We start from the raw sequence: 22,040 nt of genomic DNA on the forward strand, positions 1-22,040 counted from the left end.
ACAATACAACTTTGTTTCAAAGAACCTTGTAGCAAAGTGTTGCCTTTTTTAAACATACCACTTAAGAGGCAGAGAGAGAACTCTGGAGAAGAGTCACCTTTCAGAGGCAGGTTGGGAGCCGGCTTCGCAAGCCCGTGGTCATTGCTCACACAAATCACCCTCTCAAGGGGCCACAGCCTCGTCTGGGCCTCTGGGCCTTCTTTCCGAGTCTGGACTCTCGGCGTAGGTGACCTGAGCGGGACCACGTGACGAAATGTCAGGACAGAATGCTTTTGCTACGGGAGGGCTTGCAGTGTTCTGGCCACGTTAGGAATCGGAAGTATTGTTTACATATAGTTATCACATGAGTTGCTTTTGTACTTCATTTTTAATAACGGTGCCTTCAGGTTTAACTCTTTACTATTAAGCTGCAAAAAGTTTAAAATGCCCTAAATTTCCACTTTGTTAATTTCTGTTCCTTTCTCCCTTTGAAGTATCTGGGAAGAAACTCAATGAGAAACTTAAAATTAAATGGTTCTAAGTGAGGAATTGCCTCGTGGAAGCAGGGTGCGCCTCCAGTGCTGGGGGGGCAAGCACGGCCCACCAGGGGGCCTGGCCTCCGGGTGGCGTGCGCACTCAGCGCTGCTGCTTTGGAAGGTCCTTCTTCATCGTTCTTGCCGCCCCTTCTTCCCTCCAAGGGAGGGAGGTTCTTTCACCCACAAAGAAGATAAGCCCCCTGTTCAGGTCACAGGACAGACAGAGCACGAGATAGCCTGTTGGAAAAAAGCCTATAATTATTTTGGTAGCTTTCTTTTAGATTCTCCAGGGAGTGACTCCACTTGTGATATGCTTTTTAGAGTTATAACACACTTCTCTTGGTTTTTCTTGACACAAGAAGCAGACCAAGTTTACTTGTTTTTCCCATAGAACCTTTGTGTGTTTATACTTGCTTTCAGCTAGCTGATACCGTGCTTTCTTGCGATACACTGTCCCATGCACCTTGTCCCTTCTAAGGTACCCAACCCCTTGATTCTCTAATTATAGTCAACTCACCAGTTTTCCTATATATCATGTCCTGTAATACTCCAAGCCACTGGTTAGAACAGGTAGAGGGTGAAATAGGTGAGGAAAGAGTTGAGTCTAAACACATCTTTAAACTCTGCCTAAGAGAGTTTGTTTCTTTTAATATTTACTTGTTTTTCCCTAGTTGAGTTTCAGTCACATCACTTGTATGTAACTGCTAGATATTTGTCAGGTAGCTGACTCTTCCCTCCTAAATATGGGCTAAAACTCTCTTGTGTCAATTGACATTTATTATTTTCCCTAAAATTCTTATATCAGCAATTAAGTTCTAGTGCCCACCCCCAAAAACATGGTCCACATTAGTTAGTTGTGTTATTAAGAATATTCTTGTTCATTTCTGACTTCAGGAAAATAATGTAAACCAGTTTATACTGGTAGCGCTCATTTATTGAGTACTATATTCAGTACAAGGTGCTTACCTACATTGTTCTCAGTTGACGTTTATGATATCTGAGAAGGAAGTGATTTTTTTCTCCTTCTGACTCTTGAGGCAATTGTGGCTGGGAGAGATTAGGTAAAAGTGGCCAAGGTCAGCAGTCAGGAAAAAAAGAGATCAGGTTTACAGATCAGGCTGCTTCCTGGTTGGCATTAGACTTGATTTCTTCGTCCTCAAGTGATGTGTGTGAAACTGAGTCGGAATCTTAAAGCAACTCGCTCAAGGATTTTACCAATCATCGTTTTGATTGGCTATTACATCTCTGAGTTATTTTGGGTTGAGCAACAATGGTGTTTTGTGCTAAAAGAGAAGATAGTTGTATTCCATTCTCGGTTCTTTGGAGGCAGTTTTTGAAGGCGCTCTGTGTGCCCGTTAGGGCGGCCTGGCTGCCCCCACAGCCTGCCACTCGCACGGTCAGACAGCGTCCGCCTGTTCCCCAGTGGTGACCTCGGACAGGCTGTCCCATTACATGGCCTGTGATACCAACTGCTGCCGACAGTTACATGACTAAAGTGTGTGTGTATTTTTACTATATAGCAATTTTTAAGTAATCCACTAGATGGCATCAGACCCATGTGGAACCGAAATGGGTCCTCAGTAGTCGCGCTATGAAGCATCAGAAAGAGGTACTGTTTGGTTTTGAGGAAATAGATGGCAGTGTACCTCATTTTGGATGTATAGGAAATAGCGTTCTCTTGATTTTATGAAAAATGTAATATATTCTCTAAAGTCATCTCTCTAAAGTAATGGTGCAAATAATTCCAAATTGTGAATAATATAAAATAATTTCTTCCTTGTGCTCTTGCAGACGTGCATCTTGGTTTAACCCTACCTCCATGTATTAGCTGAATTTTTCTTCAAGAAGCTGTTTATGATTATATAAAGAATTTGCTCCTTAATTCTCAGTGTCTCAAGAGTTTCCTATAAAGTTAGACATACACCACTTAAAATTGAACATGACCACCCCATGAATTGACAATACCCCAGGCTAGATAATGAATTGAAACCCATTAGACCTGATGTGGGAGAAACTGGGAGGGGTTGCCGGTTTTTCCCTGTCACTGTCCTGTTTGTCATCTACCTAGAAGTCGCTCTCTCCCTTTCTCTCTCTAATTTCTGCTCTACAGCTAGAAACAAGGGTGCAGTTAGTACTAACACTTTTCTCCTTGAGTAGTTATTCCATGTTCCTTATGTTTCCATTCAGCACCTTGGCTGTTTGGAGCAACCCAGGTTTTCCAACCAGGGTCCCCATTGCTCCCGTTCACACACTGTGTGAGACTAACTTTCAGGATTAAAGATGGCGCTATTAGCTAGTTCTTGTCAGCTCCTCTCCTAGATTTAGTTAGTTCTTCCTCTCACGTTGGCATGAGCTGGCATAATCTTACTTCCTGTTGGTAATCACCTCAGTTGGTGACATCAGACTCTCCTGGCACCAAATGGGCAGATGCAACCTCAGCCTCTGCTCAGGTGAAGACATGGTCACGGCTCCTCCACGGATATTGTCTCTTAGTCACCACCAGAGATGGAGGAAAATTTGCCCATAAGTGATCTGGTGAAAACATGAAACATTTCAGTTTCACCCCTCCCAAATCTAAATTTTCCTTCCAGCTGTACATGAAACAGGAGCACCCTGGAGGGGTCGTCCTTTGAGAGTGTAAAGGTCCTGTAGGACAGCTTTCCAAGACATTTTCTCCCAAGTGACAGCACCATTGAGACTTCAACCGGCCATTAAACCTTCTGGAAGCCCAGTGGGTTCTGGATAATGGAGTACAGCAGGGCAGTGAATCCCATTGTCCTTGAAGATGTGTTAGTTTTTCCTTTGTGTAGTGAATATCCCGTTCAGAAGCGCTGTGTATGGACTGGGGAGCTGGGGGAATCTTGGGGTGATCTGCAGGGCTATGTCAGTGAATATACAGTTCTGCCTCCCCTGCAGTAGAAGGAATGCAGTCATCTTGCCACCCGCTGGCTGGCTATACCTCCAAGAATAGGGGCATAGCACATCCTCACTTTTGGTTGCTGTTACTGCAGAGTGGTGCGTGCCATCGCCAGGAAGTATGCTAGTTTGAGGAGGGGGAAGTCTGAGTTGGTGAGCTATATAAGGCTTTTATTCCTCCATTGCTAGTTTATTATCCCATTGAACAAATGCTCTAGGAATTGGGATTGGGAACAGGTTGACGGACATACGTGGAACAGATATAGTAATTGGCACACCGAGGTTACATCACACCTTATGCATAGTGGGCAGCTCAGGTCACTTGGTTACCTAGTGACCATTGCTTGCTTTTAATCCCAGGCTCAGTAGCAAGATCAAAATATTCTGCAGAAGGATAACATGGGTTTGCCAAAGACGGCATGATTTTGCCTCAGGATTCTAAGGGACTCCTTTGTAGGATTTTTTTTTTTTTCTGTTGGGACTCAGAACTGGTTTTCTACAGCATCCTGATAATACACCAGCCCTTGAGTTACCTTTGGATCAACCAGGTCACTAAAGCCATGGTGTAGAGCTGCTTGTACCACCACTTGAATTAGCTGCTTAGCCTTTGCTTTTGTGGCTTTAGAGCCCAGACTGGCAGTTTCTCGGGGCACTCGGTAAAATGGGTTAGAGTAGCATAATTCTCACCACGCACTGCTCCCTATTAGTATTGAGACGAAAAAAGAGCAGTTTGTCATTTACTTTGCAGAATTATGTCAACAATCCAGTCAGATTAAGAGACCAAGATTCTTTACTGAAAGCCGCATATTTTCATGGAGTTTCTGTCTTCTGCCTGCTGGCATAGCAACATCCTTCCAAGGCCCCTAAGTACACGTTGCATTTTGCTTTCAGATTCTGGAGGCAGATATAAACAATGCGTTGGACTAGTGTAGTGTCCTACAGGAGGAGATGTCCAGCATCCTAGAAAACCGGCTTGTACGGCAGAGAGATGAGCATATATAAACCAGGATAAAACTAGTAAGGCTCACTACTCTTCTGTCCAATTGAAAGCAAACTCCTCCTCATGTTTTCTGTTTTTTGGGTTTTTTTTAGGATAGAGCAAAGTCCTTATCATGTCAGCAGGTTTATACAAGGGGCCAGAGATTGTGATGATCTGTTCTGGCAAATAGCACCTTTTGAAGAGCACTTCGGTTGGAGTCACTGTCTGCACAGGCTCCTGCCAGCCAACCACCAAGGCTGTTCACCTGCACCCCCCAGACGGGCCGGTTAGATGGGGGTAGGAAAGGCCCACCACTCGCAGCTTGTCAGGTGTTTGGTGGTGCTTCTGAGCAATGTGATGGGAACCAGAGTTGGTCTTGGTTTACCATTTTGTTGGAGTGCAGTCCAGGGGCTTCCAGTTTTCTCTTCCTTCCCTAAAACCCTCAGGCAGAGTGGGTGAAAACTGGGGCTTCTGAGTGTATCTGTTTAAAAACAAACCAGGGGAATAACCATTTGGTGGGTTTAGGCTCCCACTGGGACTATCAGAAGTAGTTCAACTTAATCTTTCTCTTTCTCCGGTGGGTGACATCTTTTTTTTTTTTCAATTAGAGTTTACATTTAGTATTATTCTGTATTAGTTTCAGGTGTACAGCGTTTGGGTAAGATAATCATATACTTTCAACCTAATAGTTTTTAATGGCTAAATTTTATATAGCATTCATGCATTAAAGTTATTTATCCTTTCAGTGATTGGGATACTTTTCAGTTTGGGTTTTTTGGGGTTTTTTTTTTTTTTGCTCTTCATTTGTTCATTGACTTTTATTAAATTCCCTGTTTTTGGTCCGTTTCTGTGTCTTGTCTGGCTTTTCTCAGTTATTTCTGGTTCCTCCTACAGTGTGGCTATTGTTTCTTCTGTCATTGTCTTTACCTTTTGTTTTTAAGGCTAATGGTTGTAATTATATTTTTATCTGCTTATTTTTCTTTTTTACCAACCTGATTGTGAAGAGTTGATTATCAATGAAGTTGAATCCCTTATACATAAGTTTATTTGCTTGTTGTACATTTCAAGATATTTTTTGCCCATTTTTTCTTGGGTTATTTTTTATCACCAAGTTTTAAGTGTTTTTTTACTATTAGGGATATTAACTCCTTTGCTTATCATATACTACAGATATTTTCTCTCATTTATACACACAGATGTTATTTATGTATATTTTAATATAGGTATATATTATCTATGTAACATTCAACACTTTTTGTGTGTTTTGTCAATTTGTTATATTTTCCTTTATGGTTTGTAATTTTCTGTATTAGATAATATTTTATACCACACACTAAGATTATAAATAAGATCATATAATGCATACATTTTTGTAACATTATGTTACAGTTTAATGGTTTCAATTTTTATGTTTAAATTAATAATTTATTACAGATCTATTTTGTTATATGAGGTAAGATAGGGTTCTGTAACCCCCAAATGGTTAGCAAGTTTTCCTGGTATCCTTTTATTGAACAATTTGTTTTTTCTCACTTAATATGACCTTTTTAAAAGACAGGAACCTCTAGAGATGAGGAAAATGCCTACTTTTATCTTATAGAAGTCTACACTTCAGTTAGTCTAATCAACGTATGATTTTTAAAAAAATAAAAGCTTTGAACCCTTCCAAGATAGTCCAAGAAAATCTGTGTAGGATGAAAAGAAAATACATAACTAATTGCAAGTTAGAAACAGCAAACAAGAATTCTCCATCCTGCAAAAGAAAAATCCACCAAAATAAAGGCAAAAAGAGATTCCTTTGAAACTAGCTGAATGGTTAACAATTGCTATATGCTCTATGATTCCTCTTCTGTATTGCTATTTTTCAGCTTTGACTTGAAAGCAGTGTTCAGTTACATCATCCCAGTGAACAAAAGTTATACTGTGTTTTGAAATACGATCATTCCCTTGATCCCATAAATAAATAATGACTATGTAAAAGCATTTAAGCTATATAAGTAAACCACTTCTTTTTAATGGAAAGAACAGGTGGGTTGACTTACTTTTCTCCCTCACCTTGAGGTGGACCTACAGCTTATTTGTACTTGACGTCGTGTTTGTTGTGCACACATGCATGAAACTGCCCCCCCCATTATAAAGAGCCTTGGTTTAAAAAAAGTTGCAGTGGTCCTAGACTTCTGGGATGAGCTCAACATGGATTTTGAACTCCTTATTTTGAATTTTAAGTATTTTAACCTCCAGAAAAGTAAAAGTATAGTACAGTGAACTTTTTATATACCCTTTACCTGAGTTCACCAATTGTTGACTTTTTTTTTTACAGATTTTATTTATCATTTATCTTAGAGATGGGGATGAGAGGAAAAGGGAGAGAAATATATACATGAGAAAAAAGTTGGTTCCCAGTCGGTTGCCTCTTGCACACACCCCGACTGGGAACTGAACCCATAACCCCAAGAATCTAACTGGTGAACTTCTGCTTTATGACCAACACCCAACTAGCTGAGCCACACTGGTCAGGGCCAGTTACTACCATTTTTAATGTTTATTTAATATCTCTCACTCCAAATTAAAATTTTTAATTCAAATTTTTTCAATTGTCCCCACAGTTTTCGTAACACTTTTTTTTTCTAACTTAGAAACCATCCAAAAATCATATTACCTCTTGTATGTTTGATTATTTGGGGCTTTTCTGTTTTTTAACTTAGAAAGCTCTCCTGCTTTCACTTTTTCTCCTTTTGTGACTTTGACATTTTAAGTCAGGCCAGTTGTTTCGTAGATTATCCCGCAATCCAGATTGGCCTGTCTTCTTTCTTATAATTAATTGAGGGTTAAATATTTTGGCAAGGAAAATACATAGATCATATTTTGACTTTATTATTGTATTGTCAGGACCCTCATTGTACTAGTTGGTACTGCTGATGGTGCTAAATTTGATTATTTGTCTGAAGGTACAAATTTATGATGACGTTTAGCTCTGTATAATTAACGTCATCTATGTGGTGATGATTTGAGGTCCTGTGACTGTCCTGTGGGTCTAGCATCCTTTGGTGATCCTTGCTTGAATCACTTATTATAGAGATAATCAAAAAATAATTGTTTCTAATTTTGTTATTCCTTCCTCACTTACTAACTATACTTCATTTAGGGAAGTATATATATTTTATACTTCATTTTATATATTTCAATGAATTATGCCGTTGTTACAATTATTTTTCTCACAGTTTTTAAATGAAAGTCTGTGTGCTATTGCCCTAAATGTTCTGTTGGGAGCTGGAGAATATACTGCTTTGGGATCATAACTGCAATTTCATGTGTTAATGCCCCCCCCACACACACACACCTCCTCCTTGGAAATTGATTCATTAGCTCTAGATTCAAATATACCCGTTATTTCTTTTTAACTGTTTTCTATATTTGTCTTTATTTTTCTGTCTTTTTCTAACTGCCAAATTGCTTATATTAATTTCTAACTTATTTTCTGTTGCCTCAACGCCTGTAGCAATCACACATGTGTTCTCTATCATAACAGCTGTGGAAATACAGAGGACCCTAAATCAACTTGGGACTCCTCAAGATTCACCCGAATTGAGGCAGCAGCTGTAAGTATTTAATTAAACCAAAAAAAGGGAGGAATAACCATTGTTATATTTCTTGATAGTCTGTACCGTTCTGTTTACTGGAGAAAACAATGGAAAATTAATAAGGTATTTCTGCTCCCTTATTTGTACCAAGCTTTTGTGGTACAAAAGCTTGTACCACAGCTTTTTCCCTGTACAAAGGGGGCAGACTTTTTTTAAAGGTCTGGCTTCCTCTCTCAAAGCAGAAATTCTTTAGTTATTTTTCTTACACTTTTTAAATAGGTTGTTTTGGCAGGTTTTGAAAAATGGTACTCTAAGCCTCTCTGTGTGTATGATTTCCTTCCCATAGCTACAGTGCTACAGTGACCAGATTTTTGTCTGGCTTAGATCTGATCAATATCCAATACCAACTTTTCCTTGAAAGCTCATACCTACATACTTGAATTTCAGAAATCATTTGTCTGTTTTTTAAAAAAAATGTTACAACATACAAGTTACGTAATATTATACAACATACAAGTTATGTAATGTTACAACATACAAGTTATATAATATATGGTTAACTAAATTAATATACCATTAGAAGAACAGCAATAATACTTTGTGGTATTAAAGATTTTAGAAATGTTGTTAAAGATTTTCTCATCTGAACCTTATAAAATCACAGTGAAATAAATCAAAAGAACTACTTTTATTTTGTTTGTAAGGAAGACTTGTCTATTGGGGTTTGATGATTTGCCCAACATGACTCTGAACCTGAGTTTTAAATCTTAGTTCAATGCAGTTATGGCTACAAATTTCAAGTGATATATACATGGTAAGTGATATGTCAGACAACATTAGACCTAGAAGGAAGAAATGAAGAAGCAGTAATCATTCATATTTTTGTGGAACACAATTTGAAGAATTTATAGTCATCTGTAATCTGTATTGTACTTTTCTGTACAATACAAAAATACGAGAGGCCAGATGTACCCCAAGACCTGAGAACAGGACAAAGCTCAAGGTGACAACTCCTCCTCACTTATTAATGACCTCCCAGTTGTGGGATGCAGCTAAAAGGCTCCCACACCCGCAATGTCTCAAACATCAGACATCTCACAGTCCCCAGTTGGTTTGAGTCATCTTCCTTTCCAAGTAGCCACTGACAGTTGTTTCTCAAGATTTGGTTACCTGCACTGTAATGTTACCTTTCCATGTAATATTTGCTCAATATTTATCGAAGAATAGAACCTGAAAAATTTGTTTTCATAAAGAAATTTGTAGCCAGTCTAGGAGATAGTGATTTTTATAAAACTATTCATCCGGGTTGATTCAAATGGCAGAGTTGTAGCTTAGGGAAATATATTACTTCTTTCTCTATATTGTGTGTTTTCTCACTTTAGGCAGCAGAAGCAGCAGTATACTAACCAACTCGCCAAAGAGACAGATAAGTACATTAAAGAGTTTGGATCTCTGCCCACCACCCCCAGTGAACAGGTATCAAGCTTTAAAATACACTGTTGATATATTGAATATAAAAGGAATCGAATGTATTAGGAGATCTTTGAACTGTTACTCTAGAAAGGAAATCAGGGGGGTTGGGGGTGGGGAATTCTATTTGAGATTAGTTCACAGAACACAAAACTGTATTTAATTGCCCAGGTAATATCCTGTGGTTCAATAAAGCAAAAATTATTTCCATGCATTTGCCCTGACCCATAATTAAGTAAGTGCTCAGAAAATGCCTCTTGTGTGATTGTTTCCTGGCCTTCCCGAACTGATTTCATATAACATGCACACTCATTCAAAACGTGGGGTTTCCTAGGGGCACATATTTATTTCCTTGCTTACTTAGCAGCCATTATTACGTAGGTAAGAGTGTAAGGTTTTATTTCCCTAAAAAAAAAAGAAGAACTACGTAAAGTAACCCAGATTTTAGAGTGAAAATTTGAGGTGAGAAATTTAGCACTACGGACTTTTTGCCTCAAGGTAAATTTATACAGTATTTGAACATACTGTCAAAATGTTATTGAGAATCTATCAGTAATGCCCTGTAATCAGAGAGTAAGAATTTCAGAATTAAATAAAGAGCCAGCTCATGGTGAAACAACTTTTACAAATTTTGTAGAACTTCACAGCTTGATTCTAGTAGGTTTTTATCCCCCTTTGCTCTAGCGTCAAAGGAAGATCCAGAAGGATCGCTTAGTGGCCGAGTTCACAGCATCACTGACAAACTTTCAAAAGGTCCAGAGGCAAGCTGCCGAGAAAGAGAAAGAGTTTGTTGCTCGAGTGAGAGCCAGTTCCAGAGTATCTGTAAGTATCTGAAAAGGCGTCGTGGACATGAGCATAGTGTTTTGTGGGGGTCCCGTAAAAGATGATACAGGCACGCGCTGTAAGTCCTGAAGACCTGTGACTATCTTAGAAATCAGTGTTTGAGTAATTTTCAAGTGTTTCTGGCCAGTTTTTAAGAAGGCTGATAGTTATGTAGTTATACATTACTGTAGTTATTTTGTCCATGTCATTCAATAAAAGATTACAGATTATATTAAAATATAGAAATATTTTGTCAGAAAAGATTAGGAGTCAAATCCTAAGTAGTATTCCCACATTTACTTGAACTTGAAGGTCTTACTTAATGTTCATGCACCAAGAGCACACTTTACTCTTAGGTTGTACGAAGGTGGAAATGAACAAACTGAATGTATCATACAGGTATTGAAGAATATTCATTCACATGGAGAAGTCTAACCCAGAGAGAATAAGTGAAAGGATAATTTTGAGGGGGATTTTGACTCAGTCTTATTTGAAATTCTCTTAGAAAATATCACAGTTTATTTTCTTGTTCCTTAATGTAGAGTTTCCAAGATTATGTTACATTTTAATTAAGTAATTTATTATATGGCCTTTGGGAGTATTTAATGAATACCATCCTTGTCATCTTAAGATGTAATTTCATTATTACTTAAAGTATTTGAGCTAAAATATTAGAGCAAAACTTCTTTTGTTCTACGTATATGTTCACATGCATATGTAAATCAGACTAGATAGTTATAAAGGGAAATGTGATTGTTATGTGTTTTTTCTTTTTCCTTCTCAATCTGATGTGTTACTAACTTACTCAGGGTGGTTTTCCTGAGGAGAGCTCAAAAGAAAGGAACCTTGTCTCGTGGGAAAGGTAAGAAGCATAAAACATTATACCAGTCAAAAGCTACTTATTCAAATACAATTTATGCATTCTGCCCTAGAACAGAACTCAGGCTTTCCGTATATTACATCATGCTCTATCCTAAGTTACTTATAAATAGAAAACTAATGATAAATTTGAAGAAAATTTTGTTAGTATTTATTATAAAAATGCATAAATATATTAAACTATCCCAATACAGGAATAATATTTCACAGTTATTTGCCCACATAAATATTATTGCTTAATTAGTATTTGACAGAGTATTCCCTGTGTGAGGTTTCAGTTAACCAACAAGGACTACCCAGATGCCAAACACAGCTTTCCAATAATTAATCATAAATCAAAAATGGTATCAGTGATATGAAATATGAACAAGGTTTGATTAATATTTTTGTTATATTCTTGGAACCTGAGCTGTTCTCTGACTTGGAGAAAATGTTCTATTTAGTATTTATTACATTGGAAGGAAGTCCTATTGTTTTAATATGGCCTTTCTTTTTTCCATATTCTTTTCTTTTTATTAGCCAAACTCAACCTCAAGTGCAAGTACAGGATGACGAAATTACAGAGGATGACCTCCGCCTTATTCAGGAGAGGGAGTCTTCTATTCGGCAACTGGAGGTAAGCCTCCCAGCTCGGAGCTGGACCAGCTCTGTCCTCAGCGAGTTTGCCCTCCAGGTGCTCAGCTGGTGCCGGCGGAGGGGTCTAGGAGGGAACCAAGTAAACATACAGATTCGGTGGCATTTCTCATAGAAATCAGGATGATTCCTTTAAAAAAATCTCTTCAGAATTTGTGCTCAGATGAGAGAAGATACTTTCTTCCACACTTTAAAAAGAAATTCTGTTAAGGTCATTTTAGGTCACCATATCATTGAGAAAATAGCAGCCTAGCGACAACTGTCTGTTCAGGGAGTCTGGAGGGCTCCCATGGCACGTGGTACACATCTCACCTGCATGAATAACAACTTTTACAAGGGCTTTAAAAGTATTATATTTCTCTCTATTGTGCTTGTGACCTCAAAGTAATGTAAAGCCTTAGTTCTTATGGCACCGACCGGCTCCCTAGAAGGCGGGCTGCTAACAGCCGGCAACAGCTGCAGTTTGGGAGGCGCCCACGTGTGAGCCGTGCGTGCTAAGCTCTGCTTGTTCACTGTGGCCTTTAGTTCTCATGAAATCTCTGTGGTTAACTGTGACATTATCATCGCCACATTACAGATGGAGAAACTAAGACACAGGCCCCACCCCTCCTGAGTAACATATTTAAACTTTACTCTTTAATTGGGCAAATGTAATAGTTATCATATATTGAAGAAAGTAATTTTATAATTTTTTATCAAGCTGTATCCATTGCATATTCAAATTTATTAATGTGAGACTTTAAAACATCTAATGTTCTATTCTTTCAAGTTGTCAAATTGATCTATGTGTACATTTTTACAGGGAATACATCATATAAAGAATATTTTGTACTGTGATGAGGAAATAGCAAAACTACGTTTTTTTGGTAACAAGACAAATGAGATTATACAATGTAAACTTAGTAACCACAGCCCTTTCCTGACATAGGTCCTTCATTTCCCTCCTGCCTTCCTTGATATTTTTCATATCACAGACTTACTGTAGAGAACTGGTTACCGTTATTCAAGCTCTACGCACTTGGGATTGCTTATAGTTAAATCCTTTTCTGATGCTTCTAAAATGTATGTATTTTCCATGCATGGTGGTTTGGGGTATTTTTATTTTCCCCACCAGTGGATCGGGGACTAAATTTCTGATTATAATAATATGTGCCTTTTTTCTCTTAGGCTGATATTATGGATATTAACGAAATATTTAAAGATTTGGGAATGATGATTCATGAGCAAGGAGATGTGATAGGTAAGCCCTGCTGCTTAGACGGGTGAGGTGTGAGCAAGCTACGTGCAGTTTACCTGTGGTCACTTCTCTAGCAAGAGTAACTGCTCCTTCTCTGTCTGTCGGTTACTCTGGAATCAAAAACATAGTCTATGGCAGACAAAACATCACCGTGGCATCATACAAAACAGATCTTGTTTGCAGCTCCCAGCGGTTGGAATGACCAGCCTCATTCATTTCAGAATACTCAAATTTAATCAGGGTCTCCTGCTGAGATCAGGGAAGGCTCCATCTAACCTGATTCTAGCTTATGTCTAGGATCTCTGGTTTTAGTCTTATCCCAATTTAATTCTCATCACAATTAAGACTTTTGGGGAAATTTGTGCTATTTATAACTATGTATGCCGTCTTGCCTTTTAGATTAGAGGGAATATCGACCATTCATTCTAATAGCTTTTGTTATAGATTAACTTAGTAATGTTACTTAGATATTCAGAATTCATTTTGAAAAATTCTTAAAATAAACCAGTGATTAAGACTCCCTTTAAGTTTTAAGTATAATAGTGATTCATTTAAGATGTAATTGTCAGCACTGATCAGGCTTCTGAATATTTTAATCATTTTGAAATATGAAAAAAAATATATCTAAAAGTACATTTAATGCGTTTTCTGAATTTAGTTCAGATGAAATGCTTGAACTATAGTTTAATATAACTATTATTTGTCCATTCTTAGCCTCTCCTTTCACCTGAGTAGATCACAGGATAAAATTTTGTAAACCATTTATGCATCCAACAAATATTTATTGAGTGCCTACTGTATCCAGGCACAAATCTAGGCATTGGAGATTCAGCTGAAATTAAGTAACAGAGAAAACACCCTGACTTTATAGATCTTATAATCTAATTGAAGAAGAGAGACAATTTCAAAAAAGGGAAAGTAAGTAGTGATGAGGGCAAGTACGGCCGAGGCAGGGCAGTGGGACTGAGGCTGGTGGAGGTGTTGCTGCTTTTTGCACTCAGGTGAGGCCTCACTGCGAGGTAACATTTTGGTGAAGATGTCACGGTGGAAAGGGAGCAAGTAAGAGAAAGCGTTCCAGGCACGGGGAGCAGCTGGTTCAAAGGCCTTTTGGGCAGAAGGGCGCTGACATCTTTCGTGAGTGCTGTGAGCAAGAGGAAGATGGAGACGATGTCAGAAGTCACAGGGGCTGAGGTGTTCAAGTTAGGGGACAGGAAATGGGCTGAAGTGCGCAGGGGGAAGCATGGACAGTTCCCCATTTACTGTGCCCAGGAGACATCAGGCACAAGGGTGTGGTCTCCTGTAGTGGTGAGTAGGACCAGAGGAGACTACGGGACTGTCTCCTAATTGTTCCCGTTATCCCAGTGATCTAGAATCAAGGTCACTGGCTGAGAATGACGCTGCGTGAGAAGGCATGAAAAGTTTGAGGACAGAAGAGAAGGTATGCCGTAGTCTTCCAGGAGACAGGGAAAAGAGGTGGGCTTGTTTGGCAGCCCCACCTATGAAGTGAAGTAAGTCAGCAACAGGTCATTCTCTTGTGCACCCATGTTCAACTTCATGGGCAGGTGGTGGTTGTGTCATGTGAGTATGACTAAAGGGAGCTGAGGATGAGTGCAAAGAATGAGTACGATAAATGCAGTAGCACAGGATCTAAGCTGGGTAAGGGTGGAAGTGAAACTGTGCTAGGGTCTAGGAAGTCAAGGTGTTAGTGGGCTGTGAGGATAGTGGGTGGTGATCAGAGAGTGAGCCTTGAAGCTGAGAGTGTGGAAGAGCTGCAGTTATTTGTAATGACCAGGTTTGTGATACGGTCATGGAAGTGAGTGGCTGAGTAGGGGTAACAGGCCAAGTCTTGAAAAATGTGTTCTCGAGGAACTGGGTGGTCAGACTGTCAGGAGGTCATCAGTGGGAAATCATATGGCCAATCAGGATAACAGGAAAAGGACTGAAGAAAACACCAGTGAGTCAGGGGCTAAAATATATTTAAGGCATGAGAGGAAAAGACTATGAGATGTACAGATGTCTGCAACAAGACGGGTGGGCGAGTTTGAGAGCATGAGCTGTACAACTGAGAGTTGAAGCTGTTTCTCAAAACCGAGACAGTGGTCTCCTGCTGCAGAGCCACACCTGCCCCAGGCCCCAGGAGGGCGAGAGGGACACCTGTCACTGCTGGAGAGGCCCCCGTGGGCCCTCAGGGAGGGCTGGGTGTCTGCACCGAAGTAGGTGGGCAATGGCCACAGAGTCAATGACAGCCTTTATTTCTCTATATTCACCTGAAATAAAAGTTTGCATACTGACATGGCCCTTTGAATAATGAGCAAGTTTAATCTCACCTCGAGTGAAATGCAGTGACCTGTACAGCTCTGTCACTGTAGCATCGCACATGTTTAACAGGTGTGTATGTGTGTGTTTCACTTTACAGACAGTATAGAAGCAAATGTTGAAAATGCAGAGGTGCACGTTCAACAAGCAAACCAGCAACTGTCAAGGGCATCAGACTATCAGGTAACATCAGCTGTAATAAGTTGTCTTGTAACTCGGACTTTTAAAGTGGCTGGAGATGTTGAAGTGTCAGACCCTGTAGAAGACAGGCCAGCAATATGCCAGTTGATGTAAAACTGGATTTAGCTTGATGACGTTCAGGGTTGAACCAGCATCATGGCCCCAGGGGCTAGAAGTGTGGTGTTTAGAGTGTCGAGGGTGCAGTAGTGAACTCCAGGCTTTTCTGACCGCCTCTAATGGCTCCATAATCTTCCACCCCAGAAACCTCTTTGATAGCCTCTGTGTCTCACCATCCATGTCTACCTTTTCTTCCCCTTTTTTGTCATTCTGGACTAAAGAGGCAAGAGATTTGTCCTAAAGCCATCGCTTCAGGGCCTGGGGAAATTGTAATAGCTTGGAGTGGCCTCCACTGTTAGGTATTCTGTCAGCACCAGCAAACCCTTGACTAGGAGTAAATTTATTTCTTAAGTAAATCAGGTCAATAGAGGAGCCCATACGTGTGTGTCAGATATGAAGTGTGTGTAAAGTACTGTATGAGTATTAGGAGCATGGACTGTTAACCTGTTGTTTAATATGTAGACCTTTGCTGTTCAAGGATAAGGCCAGGCTTTTTGGAAACTACTAAATTCCACCTTAGATTTGACTTCCCTTTCAAAACTCCATTTTTTGTTGTTGTTGTTCACAATTATTTTCTCAGACCTTGTTACCTTCTAGTAAAACATGTAAGGTTTGCACTATTTTAGGTGTTTTCAGTTGCTTTTTACTCTTCTCACCATAGACATTCCCTGTGATTTCAAGGCCCCCTTTTCACTGGACAGATCACTGCTTATTCAGTGGTACGCAGAGCGCAGGGAAGCTCCCGTCACTGATGGAGTAACCGTATTTACCGTCTCTGGGCTTGTGACTCAGAGATGCACCTCTGCGGGATTAGTGCCATTATGTCAGAGACTGTGTGATTCACAAACAGTTAAGAACACATTTACACATGGCAATTCTTAAATGCCAACAGTCACAACTGCTCATGCGTAGTGTTTAGTAGGACTTGTCATGACTGGGCTTGCCTGTTATTTCGTTCTGCTTCTGGATTTGGGGGAATGCAGATATATAAACATTTTACTTTTCCTCTTCCTCATGGAAGGGAAAGCCTGCAGCCACCCTGGGGAAAGAAACACGCCTTCCCAAGCTGCACCTCCAAAACTGGAGCTGCCCTGCCCTTGTATGTAACTGTGGAGGCCTTGCAGCGAAGAGAAGCCTATAGCTTTTGGAAGCCTTGATGATCACCTCCTGCCTTTGCAGGACGGTGCTTCTAACTAGGCTGAGTGGACCGTGAGCATAAAGGAGGGTGATAAATGTCCTTGTCACTGCAGCAATCCGAGGACCTCACCACCCCACCCTAGGGAGGGCTCCCCAGGGAACTGCTGTCCTGCGGTGGTGGGATACCTGCAACCCCCTCATACAGGTACATCACCTGCATCTGGTAACCAAGTGGGATCTGGGGCAAACGTGTAAGCGTGGTATTGAAACTCCAGAGGAATTGGGTTTTACATGTAAGGAGTCTTCAGTTGAAAAATTAGATGAACGTGTGGAATACTAAAAGTATTCATGGTTTTTTAGGGTAACATCAGAGTCAGAAACATATCTTTTTGTAAATGTAATGCTACATCTGGTTGCAGAAATACAAAGTAAATTTACAAATTGTTTTGCTCTGTAAGAAAAAGGATTCCTGCCTGTTGCTGTGAGATACACAAGCCATTAAAGAAATACGGAAATCTACAACTGGGCCAAGAATGAAGAGTGGAGTGGAACGGATTCTTAACCTTTATATTTTAAATGACTGTATCTTAATTTTTTTGCCTCTTTGTTTTTTATTAGTATGTTGAAATTCTGAAAGCAGTTTTCATTAACATTAAAGAATGAGAATGATTTTTTCTAAAACTAATAAATTAACCTCAGGAAAAATTGCCACACATTTATACTTGCTATTTTCAGGGAACTTATTTTAAAGAACAGCTTTTTTAAAAAATTATTTTTTAATTTCAGTTGATATATATTATTCTGTTAGTTTCAGGTATACAACATAGTGATTAGATATTTATAGACTTTACAAAGCAATTACCCTAATAAGTCTAGTACCCATCTGACACTGTACATATTTATTATAATATTATTGACTATATTGCCTGTACTGTGCTTTAAATACCTGTGACTATTTTTATAACTGACAATTTGAAGAACAACTTTTCAATGAAAGTTTTAAAATGTATAAGCATTTAAGCTGTTCTTTGTTTTCATACATAGGTGACCTGAGTCTGTTGCTCACATCAGTAACTTTTTATTTTTCTGTGTCTTCTGCCTCAGAAAAATTACCAACAAAAGTTTGAATGATTACCCCTTGAATTGTACCAATAACTCAAGATGAATATATTTTTAAAAATAGTCCCATGTGTATTGAAGAGATTTTTAAGAAGCAAAAGAAAAAAAGAAAGAAAAATACAACCAAAAATTTGAGGGCAATAAATTACTATTGATTTTACCCTAGAAATGAACCAAATGATTTTCAGTTTCCATGAAGATGCTTCACCGCATTTGTCAACATGTTTTTGTTTTTGCATCTGCAGCGCAAATCCAGAAAAACCCTGTGCATCATCATTTCTCTCCTTGTCATCGGAGTTGTGATCATTGGCATCATATTGGGAGTGAAAGGCTAAAATCACAGAGGAGCCCACTGCTGCACTGCGTTATTCTAAATTATGCAGGGGGGGTCCTGTAATCGTGGTTTTTTAAATTATTATTTGAACGCTATTGCATAAAGGGTGGTTCCTATACTTTTATTTTTATTTGGGGGACGTTTCCTTTGTATTAAATCGGATGTTTTCTAATACTGAACATTTTTCTAAATATCACTGCTGGAGTAACTGTCATGCTTTCCGGTCTAATAACTTAATTTTTTGCCCACATTGTATATGTCTTTCATTTATAATTTATTTATCCTGTTGACTTAGTTTTTGGAATTAATAAATTTAAAGGTGTGTTTGTGTGTGTGTGTGTTCTGTGGGCATCTGTAACATGCACCCAGATTTGTGTTACTTCATTAAAAATCTCTGCCGTTTGTTTGGGGCAGTGGAGGAAATGTCGTCAACACCTTGAAAAAATTATGTGCTTACGTTGGCTTTCTTTTCTGGTTCATCCCAGCACAAATTATCTTCTCTTAAGACCCTTGATTATTCTGAATGAAATCACTGAATAATTTCCTACTTTATTTCATATACCTGATGTGTATATATTAAGCATTTGCTGTAGATTGCCTAGTAAAAAACTAAGGATAGACTGTTTTCACGTAGGCTTTGTTTAAATCTGACGCTGACTGAGGAATGTGTAGTCACTATAAACGTTTAATGTGATTTGGATGGAGAGTATGACATATCAGTACTTTCTGTGTTAGAATTGTAAAGATCCCAACCTGTTTGAGTATTTCCACAGCTATTATAAAGGAAACTAATGATCTTCTCTTATATCTTATAGCATAATGGTTACATTTGTATCCTTAGGTCAAAATTATTGGGGAGGTAACTGTGCCACAGTTGTTTTTCAGCACCTAGCACTTAACATTTTGTGTTTCCCTTGAGTACCATTTTGTACCTTCCTCCATTAGAAAAGGAATTGGATGTTTGCCAATTGGCTCACTTGCCTTTTTAAGCCACTCTTGTTTTAATGTACTAATCTGAATACTGTAAAGAATTATCTTAGTTTATAGTTTGTATTTTATAATGTTCTTATGTAGCAGTTTGATAGTGAAGGCAATGTTTTACATGGCAAGCTATGAACTTCAAATGGGAGCAAATAAAATAGTAAGTAACTAAATTGTACATTTACAATCAAAATAAAGATGATTTTAAAAGTGTCTGAGAGTTCTCTTTCACGAGGACTATGCTTCCATGGGACCGACACATGACACTCGCCTCACACTTTCGTCACCTCACTGCCCAAAGGCCCAGCAGAGGGACGGCACCCCACAGGCAGCCACTCCCCAACCCCCTGGAGCACTGTGTTACTCAGTTTTTACTTTGGCAGTCATAAAGGCTTTGCCAATAACCAGTAGAAGTTGTTTTGCATGACAGTAAAATTTTTTTCTTATAAAGCAGTCTGTAGAAAACTTTTTTGTAAGTGATTAGAAACTTTGAGGCTTTGAGTTTACCAGAATCAGCTTGCTGCAATGCACAGGCCGAGTGATGCAGGGGAGAGAGTCCGCAGCGTCCACCTGTTCTGAAGTCGGCGGGCCGTCGGGCTTTCTCCAACACGTTTGTCATTGTGAGTGTGGAGAAGCTGTCTACTGTCATTTACCGGTATCTTATGGCCATAAAAGTCCCAGTGGCTTTCACAAATCATTTCAGTTTATTGCCATAATTTTACTTGATAAATGTTTTCATAACAACACATACATTTACTTCTATTTATATTATGGTAAGTTCCCAGTAACGGCAAAAGCACTTAGTTTTTTGGCATGATTTTAGCACTCTTATTTAAAGGGTAATAAGTTATAAATGATTTTGACTGGGACACAGATCAATGACTACAAACAGGAACTTGAGTGGCTTGTATTCCTTTAAGAGTCATTAATTTTGAAGGAGAAATTTGTACAAAACATTTGAACACAAAGAATAGTCTTGATTAGAAGAAATCAAATGAAAAACAGTATAGTAGCCACTTTTTAAATTCTTGAACTTTTTCTTTAGAAAAGGAAAAGTTAGATTTAGAATCACTTTGAAAGATGGCAAAGCTTGCACTGTAGAAAATAAAATTAGAGTTGTTATTGTATCCGAATCTGTTTGAGGCAAACTGAGTCGCAGACTGAAGACGTTTCCTCATCACATGGCACGCACAGTTCATTTTCGTGTGCTCCAACGGCATGCTTCAATGGCTCAGACTGGGGTTAACCAGCTTGTTTATTTAAATGGAATAACTGTGGTACGAAGTATTTGGCCATTGTCTTGGTCACTGTTATGAAAATGTGTTTGGTTTTGCACAGTGATTGAGGATAAAAGAGTAACTGGTGTCATTTCCACATAATGTGGCTTGTTTTTTTAATGGACGTGGGATCGGCTCCAAAAAAATACGTGGCTAGGGGTCACATGGAACTTGTTCCGGGTCAACAGACCCTGGACACAGCATCTGGAGCCAGGCCCGCGGAGCACGCCAGTTCCCAGGGAGGCAGCCGCCTGGTTGACTGAGAACACTGCTCCTTGGAAAGGCAGCCACTGGGTCCTTCAGGGTCTTCACTGCTCTTGTTAAAAGGGTCAAATTTTCTAACAAGTGTTTAGAGTACCAATCTTTATAGACAAATTTCTAATGAGAAAAGAAATGACTTTGAAGACTTCTTGTTCCACAAAATTAGTCTGTACTTTAAAAAGGAAGGTACAGAAGAGATTTTCCTAGTTGGTGTAATTTTTGTCTCTTTATATAGGAAAAATGTTGTAATAAAAAATAAAACCCGTGTAACACCATTGTCCATCAAGGAATAATAAAGAACAATTCACAGGAGTAACTTATTCAGCATTTATTTTTTTTGAAAGGCAGAATTGGCTGGTTTTTATACATGACCAGTTTACTGCAATAAAAATTTCAGAGTGGGATAGAGAGAGTTGTTTGGGTAAGTTATCAGTTGAGTGACATTTTTAGTTAACATTTAAATGTGATGGAAATTCCTCATCAGTGGTAAATAACACTATCAATTCTCTTTCCTTAAACAAACAAAAAATATATTTTTGCGATTGAGTTAATTAAAACAAAATCTGGCCTGTGCATCCCAGGCCTGTTTGGAGGTCTTACCATAGGTTTGAGCAGCTTAGGAGCTGAAACATGTGTGGTACCCGTTCTTTTACAAAATGCATGACAGCTCTATTTAACAACTGTCCAGTCATAATTCATAAATCAATGAAGAGGAAACTTTTCCCCACGTATTTAGGATTGTAACACACGAAATTGTAGAGAAATTGCTTGGATGTAAACATGCAGGCTCATCTTTATTTCAGCAGGGTTTTCCGAAGTCAATAGGCAGTGAAGCAACATCTTACTAAGTAAGACACTAAGAAAACCCGTTTTTCCCTTATGGTCATTTAAACCATTTTAACAGTTCTATCGGGGTCCAGTTAGGAAAACAGCCAGTTACTGTCAGTGAAAAGGGGTTCAATAGGCAGATTTAGAAGCTTCCAGCAGCCTCAGAAGGACAGGAAAGAGAAGGTGAGTGGGCAGCCCCAGTGAGGACAGATCTCAGGAGCTGGCCCAAAGTCACTGTGAATCTTGAAGCACTGGAAAATTGTGCCTCCTCAGCTTGTAGTATTAATGCCGGTGGGTCTCAAGGGGCTGCCACTCACCAACTTGGCTGTCATAGCACCAAAGCAGGTGACCTGCAAGAACTCTTGAAGCTGCTGTGCAACCTGTGTCTGCTGCCTACTATGCACACTTTGGCCTCTCCTTTCCTCTGTTTTCCCAGTCTCGTGGAAATACCTCTCATT

At 39.1% G+C, this 22,040-nt stretch overlaps 1 protein-coding gene across 4 annotated transcripts in view; it reads left to right on the forward strand.

Moving 5' to 3' along the window:
• The window catches only part of STX7 (syntaxin 7), a 40,107-nt gene extending 19,162 nt beyond the window's left edge, over positions 1 to 20,945 (forward strand). For 2 of the 4 annotated variants that reach the window (XM_037045721.1, XM_037045722.1), the window contains exons 3-10: positions 7,940 to 8,009; positions 9,374 to 9,467; positions 10,146 to 10,283; positions 11,093 to 11,145; positions 11,682 to 11,778; positions 12,963 to 13,035; positions 15,449 to 15,531; positions 18,147 to 20,945. In XM_037045721.1, the coding sequence (XP_036901616.1) occupies positions 7,940 to 8,009; positions 9,374 to 9,467; positions 10,146 to 10,283; positions 11,093 to 11,145; positions 11,682 to 11,778; positions 12,963 to 13,035; positions 15,449 to 15,531; positions 18,147 to 18,236 (698 nt within the window). In that variant the 3' untranslated portion in view covers positions 18,237 to 20,945. The other 2 variants (XM_037045724.1, XM_037045723.1) reach the window with 2 other exon arrangements.
• Positions 20,946 to 22,040: the final 1,095 nt, after the last annotated feature.

The sequence above is a fragment of the Sturnira hondurensis genome, unplaced genomic scaffold, assembly GCF_014824575.4.
Source record: "Sturnira hondurensis isolate 20B ecotype Veracruz unplaced genomic scaffold, ASM1482457v3 Scaffold0004474, whole genome shotgun sequence".
In the NCBI taxonomy this organism is placed as follows: domain Eukaryota; kingdom Metazoa; phylum Chordata; class Mammalia; order Chiroptera; family Phyllostomidae; genus Sturnira; species Sturnira hondurensis.